This window comes from Zalophus californianus, chromosome 8, assembly GCF_009762305.2.
Source record: "Zalophus californianus isolate mZalCal1 chromosome 8, mZalCal1.pri.v2, whole genome shotgun sequence".
Taxonomy (NCBI): Eukaryota; Metazoa; Chordata; class Mammalia; order Carnivora; family Otariidae; genus Zalophus; species Zalophus californianus.
Window position 1 is genome coordinate 22,381,535 of NC_045602.1, and position 14,813 is coordinate 22,396,347.

General features: G+C 48.4%; 1 protein-coding gene across 3 annotated transcripts; it reads left to right on the forward strand.

Annotated features, from left to right (window-relative positions):
• The first annotated feature begins 412 nt into the window (after positions 1-412).
• Positions 413-14,770, forward strand: DNAJC5G (DnaJ heat shock protein family (Hsp40) member C5 gamma). Of its 3 annotated transcripts, none has more exons than XM_027620593.2 (7): positions 413-505; positions 11,716-11,831; positions 12,134-12,347; positions 12,697-12,838; positions 13,537-13,602; positions 13,808-13,982; positions 14,588-14,770. In XM_027620593.2, the coding sequence occupies exons 1-5, from the start codon at positions 446-448 to the stop codon at positions 13,587-13,589; spliced, it is 585 nt and encodes a 194-aa protein (XP_027476394.1). In that variant the 5' UTR covers positions 413-445; the 3' UTR covers positions 13,590-13,602; positions 13,808-13,982; positions 14,588-14,770. The 3 variants fall into 3 exon arrangements, with proteins under 3 accessions (XP_027476394.1, XP_027476395.1, XP_027476397.1); XM_027620594.1 differs by lacking the exon at positions 413-505 and adding an exon at positions 10,801-10,888; XM_027620596.1 differs by lacking the exon at positions 413-505 and adding an exon at positions 10,892-11,026.
• The last annotated feature ends 43 nt before the right edge of the window (positions 14,771-14,813 follow it).

Consider the following 14,813-nt stretch of genomic DNA (forward strand, 5'->3'; position numbering starts at 1 on the left):
GGGGGTGTCGTCCAGCCCCCCACACGGAGGCAGAAACAGGTGTGGGTCCATTACCTAGCTCGAGAGAACCAGAAAGAGTGTGGGGTGAGCAGTGACACATCCGGGAGAACTCCAGGGACCCCGGCCAGAAACCCCTCTGTGGAGGATGTGGGGTCGGAATTTGCATGCAAAATCTGCTGCCAAGCACTGTACCGCTCATTATCATTTATTTTTATAGAGAGTTTGGGTGACAAAAGCTTCCTGTTCTCCTCCAATCCATTACTATCCCTATTTTTCGGATGAGTAAACTGAGTTCCAGAGGAAGAAGCGTCTAGGGTCAGGCAGCCGGTGAATAAAACGCTGGGACTGGAACATCATCCTCTTTCCCTCTCCAGTTCAGGGCACCCCACTGGCGACTGAAGACAGCGCGCTCCCCAGGCTGGGACAACGAGAGGAGGAAGGAGCGATGCCACATCTCTGGTCACAAGCCCACTGTTCTTGGAGGGAGGCTGCAGCTTGTCAGCAGGTGATTCTTTACCTCCGAACCTCTAGCACCTGGCTGGGCATTACCTTATTTTGCCTCATTTTAATTAAAACCCAGGGGAAGGAGTGACTTACAGCAAAGTGGGTGGCTGAGCCCGGAGTCAAACCTTCAAATGCTCAAAGCTCTCTGGCCCTCACACCTGCCGCCACTGTAGAAGGAAATGGGGGTGGGGATTGCATTGTGCCCTCCAAGCTGTGACACTGTGAGGAGGAGGGTCTGGAGGAGGAGGGAGAAAAGTGAGCTTGGATGGGGAAGCGTGGAGGGTGGGAGCGGTTGGTGAGTCCAGGAGAGAAACCCATCCACGGGCACCCTTCCTAAGGAACACACTGGGCGTCCTTCATTTGGGGTTCCGGGGACAGACACTTCGCCCCAACGTTATTATCCCAAACATTGCGACTGCGTGTACACTTCCCCCCAAAAAACCCGGAACAAACAAACACTAGGAGCACGTGCCAGACAGAGTGGTTGGAAGAGATAGGGTTAACCCGGGAGAGCTTCGCGGAGGAGGTGAGGCTTGAACGGATTAGGCAAGCTGGGCGGCGGGCTGGCTGCTCCGGCGGGGGAGAGTGAGGCCCTTGCCAACGTTTGCGGGCGGCGTGCACGAAGGGAGCGTACTGCGCTGGGGAACGGTGCGGAACGGAAGAACCAAAGGGTCTGCGCGAGCCCCCGGCGCCGCGTCTCCACCCACGCCGCGCCCGGGGCCAGCGCCAGCCTTTATTCGGCACCCTCCCCACTACTCCCCGCAGAAGGCTCAGCCCAAAGCCCACGCAAGGCGAGGGGCGAGGGAGTGAGGGTGGGGGTCCTCTCTCCCTCCAACCTCCCCTGGAGGAGTGGGGCCTCAGCTCCTTCCTCGGGTCTCGGGGATGCAAACTGAGGTAGCGAGAGGGGAAGCCACCGGCCAAGGTCACCTTGTAGGTCCTTGTTAGAGCGGGGTGGAACTCGTGCCCCGTCCGCCTAGGTCAGGGCCCCGGCAAGTCCCGCTAGGCGCCGTCGGTTTTGAAGCTCGCACCGGGCCTGGGGCTTCCCCAATTCTGAAAGCCCTGGAGCTGGGCTGCGGAGGGGCCACCGCGCACTCCAGGGCTGGGATGCTGTAGCCTCGCCCGAAGCGGCCCAGGCAGGCGAGCTCGAGAATGGGGAGAAACCGCGGATCCCTGTGCGGGGTAGGGGCTTCTAGGCACGCCTTAGCCGATGACGACAACAGGGGACTTAACAACAATGGCTTCCTCCGGGATTTCCCTTCCTGGGCAGTCGGTCCACAGCGCGCAGACAGCAGCCCCGGGTTCCCGGGAGGGGGCGCAGACGCCGGCAGACGCCCGCCCGCTACTGGGCGGGGAGTGAGCAGGCGGGAGGGGAAAGAAGTGTGGGAGCAGATGGATTACAGGGCTGTCCTCTGCCGCGGCTCCTTCGGTGTCGGGCCTTGGAACGTGCTGGCTCCAGAAGTCGAGGGCACCAGCGGGGAGAATACCAACAGTTGCTTGTGCTTGGAATTTTATGCAAGAAAAGCCTGGCAGCGAAACAGACTGCCTGCACCTGATTCTCACTCAAAGAGCCATCAGGTGGTCCTATGAAAATCTTTGCAAAGGGTCCTCTTGAATGCCAGTTCTGAGGAAGGCATTTTGCACCTGGTTAGGAGCTGGGAAAATTAGGCAGGAGTTAGAAGGGCAACTTAGAGCTGGCTGTAGGGAACTGAAATCTTGTAAGAACTATTCATTCAACATTTACTGAACACTTACCTCCTGCCATGCACTTTGTTAGGGTAACTGGAAATTCCTGGTGAACAAGATAGATGCATTTCCTCCGCCTCCTGGCTTTAACTTGATTGCAAGATATTTCTGTTCTGCAGGCTTTGGTTACTGATTTACCCACATGCTCTTAATGTCAGTCCTGTCCTGCCTCAGGTATCAATTTTCCCCAAGGAGATTCCTTAGGCCACTTTGAATCCCAAAGGGGTGAAGGAAGCAGGAATCGCTGGAAGTTCTCAGGAGGACAGGTCAGTCCCAGAACAGAGTGTGGCAGAGCAGGTCAGAAGGGGGGCTTCAGGGAACCCAGGCTGGACCAGTTCATATTGGGAGAGAAAGAGAGAGCCAAGTCCAGCCCTGAAGTCAGGATTTAGGCTGGGCTAGGGATCTCAGACAAGATTTGGAGGCCAAGCATGCAGGCAACGGGTTAACACTGGAAAAGTCCAAGCCAGGCTGAAGGGTATGGGGAGAAGTAACAAGGAGGTCCAATTTCCACTCCATTCACCACTCACGTGTTCCTCCAGGAAGCCTTTCTGACTCCCCCACCAGGCGGAGTTATGTGCCCTCAAGGCCTACAGTGATTATGTGATGGTGGCACTTAGTACACTGAAACAAACTGGTTTGCTTGTCTGTCTCCTCACTAGAATACAAGCTCTCTGAAGGCAGGAATTATCTTTCTCATCATGGTGTCCCTAGGGCCCCCTAGTGGCTGACACATACTCCTCGTTAAAGCCACCCCAGGGAAAAAAGGGGCTGGTGGTCAGAGTGGAAGCAAGATGGAGAAAGCAGGATTTTAATTGGAGATAGAGAGGATGAGGGAGGATGGAGCTGAAATATCACCTCCTCCAGGAGGCCTTCCCTGATCCCCAGACTAGGTTAGTCCTCATGTTATACATTCTCATTGCACACTTATTTTTCTTCCTCAGTATTTATCATACTGTAATTACATCATCATTTGGGAATTGTTTCTTCACTTGGCTTCCAGGATACCATAATCTGGTTTTCCTCCTACTTCACTGACTTGCTTATCCTCAGTTTTCTTTGCTGGTTCCTCCTCATCTTCTCAACCCTTTAATACCGGAATGGTCCAGGACTGGGTCACCTTCTTCGCTTACCTCTCTACACTCACTCCCATGGAGATATCATCCAGTTTCAAGGCTTGAAATACTATCTGGAAACTTCAGAAAGCAATGATTGTTGAAGCTCAGTGGTGGGTAGATAGGGGATCACTGTGCTATTCTATCTTTGCGTTTTAAATTTTCTTTTTTTTAAAAAAAAGAAAAAAATAAATGGCATCTATACAATGAACCCCAGAGTTCTCACTTGAACTCCAAACTCAAACACCTAAATGTCAGCTTGACCTCACCTCCTTAACATCTACTAGGCATCTCAAGCTTCACTGGTCTAAAACTGAGCTCCTGATTGTCACCCCGTCCAAAATTTTTCTTTCAGCTCTCCTCCCATGTCTGAACATGGCGACTCTATACTTTCATTTGCTCAAGCCAGAAACCTTAGAGTTACCCTGATGCCTCAATTTTTACCCCGCATCCGATATGGCAGCAAATCCTGCTCCCACCTTGATCCCAACCACCATCATCTGTCTTCTTGATTATTGCAGTAGCTTCTTTGATATCTTCCTTCTTCTGCCTTTATTGCCCTACAATCTCTTCTCAATCCAATGACTAGGCAACTAGGCCAGATACCGTTACCTCCCCATGTCCCTCAGTACCAGCCAAAGGTTTTCCAGTGGCCTGCAAAGCCCCACAGACCCCTCTGATCTCCTTTCCATACCACTCCCACCTTCGTCCCCAGCCCCTCTGGCCTTTGTACAGGTCCTACAACACACCAGGCATGCTTCCACCCCAGGACCTTTGCATTTACTCATCTGCATGCAATGCACTCTATCAGATGTCTTCATGACTCACCTGACGACCTGCTCTAAGTCTTGACTCAAATATCACCTTCACCAGCCCTCTCTGCCTATCCTTTTAAAAACTGCAATCTCACCTCAAAGATTCCCTATTTGCATCCCCTGCTTTATGTTTCTCCACAGCCATTATTACCACCTAAAATACTATCTCCTCTCACCAAAATGTAAGCTCCATGATGGCAGACATTTTTGTCTGTTTAATAAGATGCTGTATCCCCAGCACCTGGAATAGTGTCTGCCACATGATAAAGACTAATAAATATTTGTTGATGACATTAATGATTTGGTTTTTTTTTAGATTTTATTTATTTATTTGACAGAGAGAGACACAGTGAGAGAGGGAACACAAGCAGGGGGAGTGGGAGAGGGAGAAGCAGGCTTCCCGAGGAGCAGGGAGCCCGATGCAGGGCTCAATCCCAGGACCCTGGGACCGTGACCTGAGCCGAAGGCAGACGCTTAACGACTGAGCCACTCAGGCACTCCTTGAAGACATTAATGAATGTCTGTCCTCCACACTAGGTTATAATCTATGAGCACAAAGAAGAGTTTGATTATCATTGTATCCAAAATACTAGGCATATAGCAATGTTTAACAGATATTTGTTAGGTAAGTGAATTAACAAAAAGGACAATTCACAAGGGGAAATGGTGCAAGAGCAATGGCATAGAGGTGAGAAAGAACAGGAATATTTGGGGTGGGGGAGACCCGTCTGTCATGGAAGGGTCACCTTAGGACAACAGTAGACAATGCACTTGGAGGGTTAAGTTGGTATCAAGTTGTAGAGTTTACTGCCTGATTTAAAAGGCTGTTTTGCATCCTCTAGGCCATGAGCAAAGGAGTGGTAAGGATAGAAGCACTGCTTTACAAACACTGATCTGGTAGCCATATCTAGCATGAGACTGTAGGGAGTCTCAAGTAGGGAGAACAGTCAGGAGGCTAGAACAACAGTCAGTGTGATATGGAAATCCTTTAACTGGATGCTTTGAGGTGGGGGGGAGCTGTAAAGAAGGGACACATGAAAGAGCAATTTAAAAAAAATTAGTAAGACTTTTTGGGCTGAATTGGGGGAAAATAATGAATCCACAGACAAGTAGTGTTTGGGTTTTGAGCACCATTACCTTGGAAATAGCCATAACATTAATATCAATAGAGAAACCAAGAGGAACAACCAGTATGGGGAATATGGTTTGGAGGCGGTGGGAGACTGGCATGTGGATAACCTTAAACTGACTCTAAAGCCTACTTATGACATCTGAAGCCGTGGGTGCAGACTGGATCTCTGAAGTGGAGAGGAGAGAGCCCAAGCGGAAGCTTAAGGACCAAACCATACAGAATGCACAGTCAGGAGGTGAAACAAAGAGGAGCCAGAAAGGGGGGCGGGTGGCAGGAAACTTATTGGAGATGTAGGAGAACCAGAATAATGCAGAGCCACAGAAATGAAAAGAAGTGAAAGTGAACGGAAAAAGAGAAAAGTTATTTAAGGCCCAAAGTCTTCCCCAAAACACAGCTTGGTCTTTTTTACTTCATTCAATCACACTGCCTGAAATTCTGCCAGTTATTCCTTTTGTGTTAGTAAGAATGGGGAGAGTGAGGTATTTATTAATAGTCGTTCTCACTACAAGTTGAATTATAGTGGGGGTTTTTTTTGTTTTTGTTTTTTAAAGATTTTAATTTTAAGTAATCTCTACACCCAACATGGGGCTCGAACATCCAAACCCAAGATCAGGAGTCACATGTTCCACCAACTGAGCCAGCCAGGCGCCCCTGAATTATTGTGTTTTAATCAGGTTGCTTTCCACCTAACCAACCCTTAGGGATGAGCTCATTTTATGGAGGTAATACTTTTTATTAGAAATATTGAAAGGATGGGCACCTGGGTGGCTCAGTAGGTTAAACGTCCAACTCTTGATTTTGGCTCAGGTCATGATCTTAGGGTTGTGGGACTGAGCCCTGCTTCAGCTTGGTGTTGAGCATGGAGCCGGCTTGAAATTCTCTCTCCCTCTCCCTCTGCTCCTGCATCGTCCCCAGCCCACCTCGCGCATGCGTGTGCACACGTGCTCTCTCTTAAAAAAAAAAAGTATTGAAAGGAGAAGTGACAGAAGTAATTTTGGAGTTCTAACTGCTTAGGGAGGACTGGCAAGGATATTTTGGATAGAAAGAGGGCAGCATGAGGGTGCTGGGTAGGGGAACAAGGATATGGGGTTCTAAGAGGCGGAGAGAAGGATGTAGAAAGGGGATAGAACAATTCCAATGACAATTTGCAAATCTTCCTAGAGGAAGGATCCTGAGTTTTCCCTTCTTCCCAGAGACAAAGTGAAAAGCAACTTCTCTCTTTACAAAATTGAGAGGTGACCAGATGGAAAGGACGATGATGATGATGACAATGACAATAACATAGCACTTACCATGTGCCAAGCACTATTCAAATTAAGTATTTAGTCCTCCTAACAACCCTAAGAGGTACACTCTATTATTTCCATTTTACAGGTGAGACAGCTGTGCCCTGTCAGCCTGCCCTTAGCTCTGCAGTCTGGGGTTGCAGGTCAGAGATGACAGGGGTATACAGCAGCCTCTCTGGCTGGAAGCCCTCCACCTCCCACCTGAGATGTCTGCCCAAGAGAGGACAGGCAAACAAGCCGGGCTAGGGATATTTTGTCCCAGATAGTGAGCACGCCTTCCGCTGGAGGGTGGGAAAGAGGGACATTACCTGACATAATGAAAGGAGGTGGATATCAAATATCAATTACAGCTTTGGCCTGTCTCTAGACCTCAACTTTATTTATTTTTTTTAGATTTATTTACTTATTTATTTATCTGAATGAGTCGGGGAGGAGCAGAGGGAGAGAATCTTCAAGCAGACTCCCCGCTTAACACAGAGCTCGATGTGGGGCTAGATCCCACGACCCTGAGATCATGACCTGAGCCAAAACCAAGAGTCAGATGCCCAACCGACTGAGCCACCCAGGCACCCCTAGACCTCAGTTTTAAAGCGAGAAGGGAGCTGGTGTGTATAAGGAGCAGACATGGCATAGACTCTTAACTTAGAAGACTTAGGTCTGGCTCTCACTGGTTGACTTTGAGCAGGTCATTCCTTCTCTCTGGGCCACACTTTCCTCAATTACACAACGAAGGCATTAGATGAGAGTTAAGCCTCTGAGTTCCTTTACAACTCGAAAACTATGCAATTCTAGAACCTAGTAGTTGGGAATGACAAATTGTGATCTCTCTCTCCCACTGCATATGCTCAAGAGCATGATATTTTGGGTATAAATATGCCAATGTCTGCTGTCTGTATATGTGTATTCTGGCTATATGACTAAAACTTTAGCTGTTTGTGGGTAAATAAGGGATGCTTCTTGATTTTCCCCAGGAGAGACCAAACTGTGAGATAGTAAACTCTAAGATCAGTGACTTGAGGGCAAATGATTCTAGAGAAGGTTTTGGCCTGAAATCATTCTTTAGCATAGTTATTTTTTTCCATTTTTTTTCTTACAACCAAATCTAATTTAGTTTTGACATCAACCCTGTGGAATGGCACAGGTTTTTACAGAAGAGGGAAAAGAGCCTCAGAGATTAAGTGACTTGTTCAGGATCACATGGCTCATTAGAGCCAGAGTCAAAACCAAGGCCTAGGGCTTCTGATTTTGGGCTTGTGTATTCTTCCTAGTATTGTGCTGAGTGTCAGAAGAGACTGTGTGCATAGAAACAGAGCCAGATGGGGTCTGTTTCTAGGTGAAGGCAAAGTGGAGAGCCTCTAGCCAAAGGATGCCAGGCTGACTTGCCTGCCTTCTTTCCACGTCTGTAGCTTCCTGGCTGCAGTGTCCTTTCATTTAGACCAGAGGCTCAGAAGACTTAAAGATAATCGTTATTTCAAGAGCCAGGAACCATGATTAGAATTAATTAGAATGTCAGAGGGCAATGATAAGAAGTAATATCATTCTGGAGCCTCTGGCAAGATGTGAAAGATGTTTACTAACTCTTCTCAGAGAAGAACCTAATTTGCCCTCCTTCTCTGGGCTCACTTCTATGAAGCAGGGGTGTGATCACACCATCACTCATGGCTGCTGAGAGAATCAAAGGAGATTAGTAGGTTACAGTGCCTCTGAGAAGACACACAATGTTTACTTACTCATTCAACCGGCCGACATTCATTGAGCACCTACAATATCCCAGGAACTGTGTTAGGAACTTGAGGAAGACAAGACAAACAAGAACCAAGGAGCTCCAAATCACCATTACTATCTCCCCTACCGCCTTTTCTTATCTTTTCTTGTTCGGGGCCATAGGAGGGAAAATCTTCCCCAGCTAAGTGTTCCTCAAGGGAATTCTTTTTTTTTTTTCTTTTTTTTAAGATTTTATTTATTTATTTATTTATTTATTTATTTATTTATTTATTTGAGAGAGAGAGAGAGAGAGAGAGAGAGAGAGAAACAGCATGAGAGGGGAGAGGGTCAGAGGTAGAAGCAGACTTCCCACCAAGCCAGAAGCCTGATGTGGGACTCCATACCAGGACTCCAGGATCCTGACTTAAGCCGAAGGCAGTCGCTTAACCAACTGAGCCACCCAGGCACCCCTTCTAGGAAATTCTTGCTAGGGCCCAACCTCTAGGTCTACATTGGACCAGCAGAGGGCTCCCTCTGCTGTAGCTCATTCAACAAATCATTAATTCACTTGCTGTGAACCAGACATGGTTCTAGGTACTAGGTGAAAGATGGTGAACAAACCTACAAGGTCCCTGCCCTCAGAGAGTTCATCTTGTACTGGGGAAGGCAGACCTTAAACAAATCAACACACAAATAAACATCTATTCACAAATCGTGGTGAGGGTGTTATGAGGTGGAGAGAGAGAAGTAGAACTCAATTTAGAAGGCCTATCTGAGGAGACATGAAGCTGAGATCCTAGAAGGATGAGAAGTCAGCTAGCAGACAGCCTGAGGAGGAGTCCTCCAGGCAGAGGGAGCAGCATGGCCTAAGGCCCTTGACATGGGAGGGAACAGGTGTCTTCAAAGAACTGACAGAAAACCAGTGCAGCAGAGACCCGAGCAAGCAAAACAGTGGTGCTTGACAGAGCTAGAGCGAGAAGCAGGGGCCAGACCAGGCTGGGCCTGTAGACTGGGGTAAGAAATTAATTGTAAGTGCTCTGCACTTCTAATGCCTTCTTCTGTCTTCCCAGTGCTAGTAAAGAAACAACCTGGGTTACTCTGCTAGTTCTGCCATCCCATGATGGTGATGAAAAGTTTAAAGTTAGCTGGGAAATTTATCATAGCACAAACCACCACAGAAAAAAAATGTCAGCTTCAGCTCCTTTGTTTTTAGGTGACTAACCTATAAACTCCTCTGACCCAGAACCTATGAACTGGGAGGTTGATGCCAAAGCTTTTCATCCCCACCCCTACGGTGATCACAGATCTACAGAAATAAGTTAGCTAATTCACTGGTCATGGTACCTATTGCACATGGACTCCTTAGTTTACTCAGATGGCTCACATCTCTTGGGATGGAAGATTAATTTACCACTTAACACCCAGAAGGCGATGTAAATGTGCACAAATAACTGTAATAAAGGGAAGAGAGTGATAAAAGCCACACGAGGTGTAGCAGAGAAATATTATTGAACTATTAAAGCTCTTTCAAGTACATGCTATGGGAGCTATTGAGTGCTCCTCTATAAAGAAAACCAGCATTACAAAGTGGTAAGTTATAAGTGGTGCAAACACTGCCTCCTCTTGGAGATCACAGGAAGCCAGCCCAGGTGGAGATAGGTGCTCTCAAGCCCGGGAGGGCTGTAAATTGGTACTTTTGTTATCTTTCTGGGAAGAAAGTTAGCAACGTGGATCCAAGGGCCTCTAAAAAATTCACCTTGACCCAATAATACACTTCCAGGAATCCACCTGAAGGCGGCAGGGAGGAGATTTATTTGAAGATTTATAGATAAGAATTTCATTATAAGGTTATTATTACACTATCAAATGGCTAGAAACAACTTAAGTATCCAATCTGGATCACATAAATACATTATGGTACATCCTTATGATATACTAATATTTAAATGAAGTTTTTGAAGAACAGTAGTGACTTTTGGAAAATTCAAGATATCATTTATCATTTAAGGGAAAGTGCAAACTAATAATTACAATATAATAGAATAAAGGCTTTGACAGAGCAAGATGGGAACAACTGGGGGAAAGAAGGAAGGATTCCCAGGACATTCGAGGTGAGTCTTTAAGGATGTGTAGGAGTTTCCAGGTGGAAGGGGGGGAAAAAGGACAAAGTGGAGACCCCTAAACTCTGCCAAAGAAGACAGGGAAGGTAATACACGTCTTGAGAAAGGCTTGCAGGAGCCATACCTCTCATACAACCGTGGCGTGCAAGCCCAATATGTTTCCTTAGGTGAGTGGATGAGCCCTGCGGGTCACCAAGACTGGCGATCCTCTCCCACCGGAGAAGGGATGACCCCGTCCCAGGCCACGCCCACCGGAAGAGCTGGCAACGTAGCAGGGCCGCTGGCGCAGGGCTGATCCCTACGCCCTGGAGCGAAATAAATCCCAGGGCCCTCGTAGCTGCACCTCCCAGATTTTCCGGCGGCGCCAAAAAGCGACCTGGAGTGTTGGCGCAGCACGCAAGCGCAGTTGGCCGCTGGACCCCGGCGGTGTGAAATTTCACACCCAGATGAAGGTTGTGTGAGGCCTCCCCAGGTGAGAAGAGCGGCTCTGTGGTAAAGGTAGAGCACCAGGCCGGGCGCGGAGGCCACACGGAGTCAGACGGCGTCCGGGAACCAGAGCATTCCCTTCTGAGCATGTTGTCTTGGCTCTTATGGGCCACAGCCTCTCAAGGTCTCTCCCACTCTCTGGGGTCCTGCTCTCTGGTCCCTGGCCAGTAGGCCCCCAAAGCTATCCCTTTCGCTTTGGTTTTCATCCCTTGATGCTCTCCCCGCGGCCCGTCTCGGAGGTTTGAGAGGGGAGACTAAGGAGAAAAAGAACGTCTCTGGCCTAGCTGCAGCACTGCCCTACGGCCTGGCTTTGGGACACCTGACTTCTCTTAGGTGGCTCAGGGTTTGGTCTGAATTGTGTCTCCCGTGGGAATTGTGCATCTCCCCGGTTCCTGACCCAACCTGATCGAGGACTGGTCTGCCCTGGTCTTTCCAACCCAGCAGTGAGCTTGGACAGGCCCGGGGCTGTTTGCTTAAGGTACTAGTAGTTCCAGATAAAATCACTCTCCTCCCGTGGCTTAAACCTCCCCTTGCTCACACCTCTCCACGATGTGGGGTGTCTGGAGGGCTGCGTAGCTGAAGGACGCTGGGAAATGTGAGGAGATTTTCCTCTTTAAAATTTGGATGTCATTTCTGGTCACCTGCACGCTCCTGCTAGTCACAGAGCCCACTCACTGTTGTCTTATACTTGTCCCTTTGTACTCGTTTTACCTGCCTAGCCCCTGAAGGCAATGAGTTTCCTCAGTGGAAGTTCACTTCTCCATGGCCTCGCCTGTGGAGGTTCTCACAAATGCTTCTTCTCCTCTGACCCAGATCATGGCTCATTTGGATGAAGCAGCCCACCAGCTGTCCAGAAGTGGGACAACCCTCTATGCTGTGCTGGAGCTTAAGAAAGGTGCCTCACCGGAAGACATCAAAAAGGCTTATAGGTTCAGACCCAGCCTCTTACTAAACCCTGGAATTTGCCCCGCCTTAAACCCTTCTCTTTCTACCTCGCTTTCTGACCCATTTTTAAATCCTCAAGCCTTCACTTTGGGTTGGATGGGGCCATCATCCTTTTCACTGTGGCATGGCAAGGAATTTAGACTTGGGCTGCTTGCCTCCATTCTTTGCACTCATGCATTCCTTCTTCACATCTAGAGACCTATCCCTGTCATTCATCCTACCTTCCTTCCCCAGCCATTTCCCAACCGTCTTCTCCCCACCCTCGTTTTGGGTATTGCCTGGGCAGGAAACTGGCCTTAAAGTATCATCCAGACAAGAATCCAGGGGACGCTCAAGCAGCAGAAATATTCAAAGAGATCAACACAGCCCACTCCATACTGAGTGACCCTAAGAAGCGGAAAATCTACGACCGGCATGGCTCATTGGGAATATATATATATGATCACTTTGGCGAAGAAGGTGTCACATACTATTTTACGATGAATAGTTGCTGGTTCAAGGTATACAATCCTTCCTAGTCCCTTAAGAATAAGGAAGGGGCGGGAGGCGCCTGGTGGCTCAGTTGGTCAAATGTCTGCCTTCGGCTCAGGTCATGATCCCAGGGTCCTGGGATCGAGGCCCGCGTCGGGCTCCTTGCTCCCTCTCCCTCTCCCTCTGTGCTCTCTCGCAAATAAATAAATAAATAAATAAATAAAATCTTAAAAAAAAAAGAATAAGGAAGGAGGGATGACCCTCCTCTTCTCGGACAGCTGACCCTTCTCTCCCAGGGCAGCTGCTTCTGTTGTCCCATTTTGTGGGGTGGGATATGGAGGAAATGCTGGGCCGAGGCCACTCTTCCCTACCTTTCAGACACTGGTCCTCCTGTGCGCTCTGCTCACCTGCTGCTGCTGCTGCTGCTGCTGCTGCTTCTGCTGCGGAGCGCTTAAGCCACCACCTGAGGAGGTTGCCAGAAGATACCAGCAGGATGTACAGAATCAGCCTCCCAGGGCAGGTGAGAGCCATAGACAGGGCCTGAGGTAAGAGCTGGATCGGGAATGAGAGATACTTGGAGGTGAAACTCTGAGCCCTTAATATGGGCGGGAGTCTCAAGCCGGTGTTGAGGCAAAATGAAGAAAGAGAACAGGATACACTTGGTTTCTGAGTGGCTTATGCCACCAGCTGACAGTGGATGTAGTATTGGCTGGATGCCTGGGTGGCTCAGTCGTTAAGCGTCTGCCTTTGGCTCAGGTCATGGTCCCAGGGTCCTGGGATCGAGCCCCGCGTCGGGCTCCCTGCTCAGTGGGAAGCCTGCTTCTCTCTCTCCTGTTCCCCCTGCTTGTGTTCCTGCTCTCACTGTCTGTCTGTCTCTCTGTCAAATAAATAAATCTTAAAAAGAAAATGAATGTAGTATTGGCCTCTCATGACTGTTAAGCTAAGGAATGGGGTGGGAGTTAAGGTAAAGAATGGGTGGGAGGATGCCTTGAAAAGGCAGTACTTGAAGATGAAGTTCACTGCCTTTACTCGAAAGGAAGATGAAGTGTCTGATGAGATCATCCCCACCCTAAGCAGTTAAGAGTGTGGCTTGACTGAAGTTCACTATAGTGCCACCTAGTGATACTGACATGTAACTGCAAGGTAACGGTTTTCTCACCCCTGGGTGAAAAATTGTTACTAAATATTTGTATATGTGTTTTTCAAATTCCATCATAGGAAACAAAAGAAATTTTAGAAGAGGACAAGATGATAGTGAAGATGATTTCTAAAAGACGAAGAGGAGTGAGTATATATGGAAGCTAAAATGCAGCAATAATCAAAGGATAAGAAAAGAACATACACTAACTTCCAATGAGTCATTAGTAGAAAGTTTGTATCTTATACTCTGGATTTCAGGTGTTTATATCCTTACCCGCAGGGGGCTTGCTTTAAATTCTGGGTCATCATTCCTTCTGCTTAATAAGATGCCAACCTCTTTTGCCCCCAGGTGCTGACCCAGCGAGGGTGCCTCCTGCTGCCCAACACACTGGACACGTTGAAGAGGGGAAGAAGTAGCCCTGTCCTGACATTGACCCTGATTTGCCCCTCTTCTTATAAGAATCCCAACTTCAGAAGCATTGATGGCGTCTATCCCAGAGGGGATGCCACCTCTGTCCTTGATGGTATCACTGACCCTACAAATACAAGGTCACCCAGCCACTCTTCTTTTTAGCTCCAGTCCCAATCTGTTTAGACAGCACCCCTTCCATACCTACCCTTATGAGGTCTCAGGCAGTGGTGACAGACTTTTCCTGAGCATTCTTTTTCCTGTACCTTGGGATTTGGGCCAGTTTCAGCTGGTAGGGGCCCTGAGCCACTTGCATTATCTCCACCAAGATCCTGGTAACTGAGCAGGGTGGATCCTATCCCAGAGCTGCTATACCAGTTGACCTTCCTTTGTTGCAGCGCTGCACCAAGAACTTTGCGTCAGTCTCGTTCCTCTGCCAGCACACCTTTCTGGGGCTGGTCTCACCTTTTTCTGGTGCCCATGTGCTTGACATTGTCAGCCTCATTGTCAGGCTCATTCTATGCCACCATGAGTCAACTCATGCAAAGTATGAATGCATTGGAGGGGGAGGGGGAGCTATCCCACCCTGGATTCTCTCTGGACTCTACCCCAGCACTGCCCCCCTTAGCATGGGTCCTGTGGGCTGACTGAAGTTCATCTATCAGTGCCTGCTTGCCTCCATCCTTTTTACCACATCTTATGCATATATTTTGTTAACAGGGGCGTGAAACCTGTGATAGGGAAAAGATGATACTACAGACCCTTTCCCCATTCCCACACCGCCTGTTTTCTGCTCTCCACACCATTTCCCATCCACCCAAGGTCAGAGCCGAGTAACTCCTCAAACTTCTCTCTGCTGAATGGGAGAAGGGCTAAGGAATGTCAGTAAATAAAAGAGCTTTTGTCCAATCCAATGCATCTGTTGGGTCCCAAAAAGACAAATCGG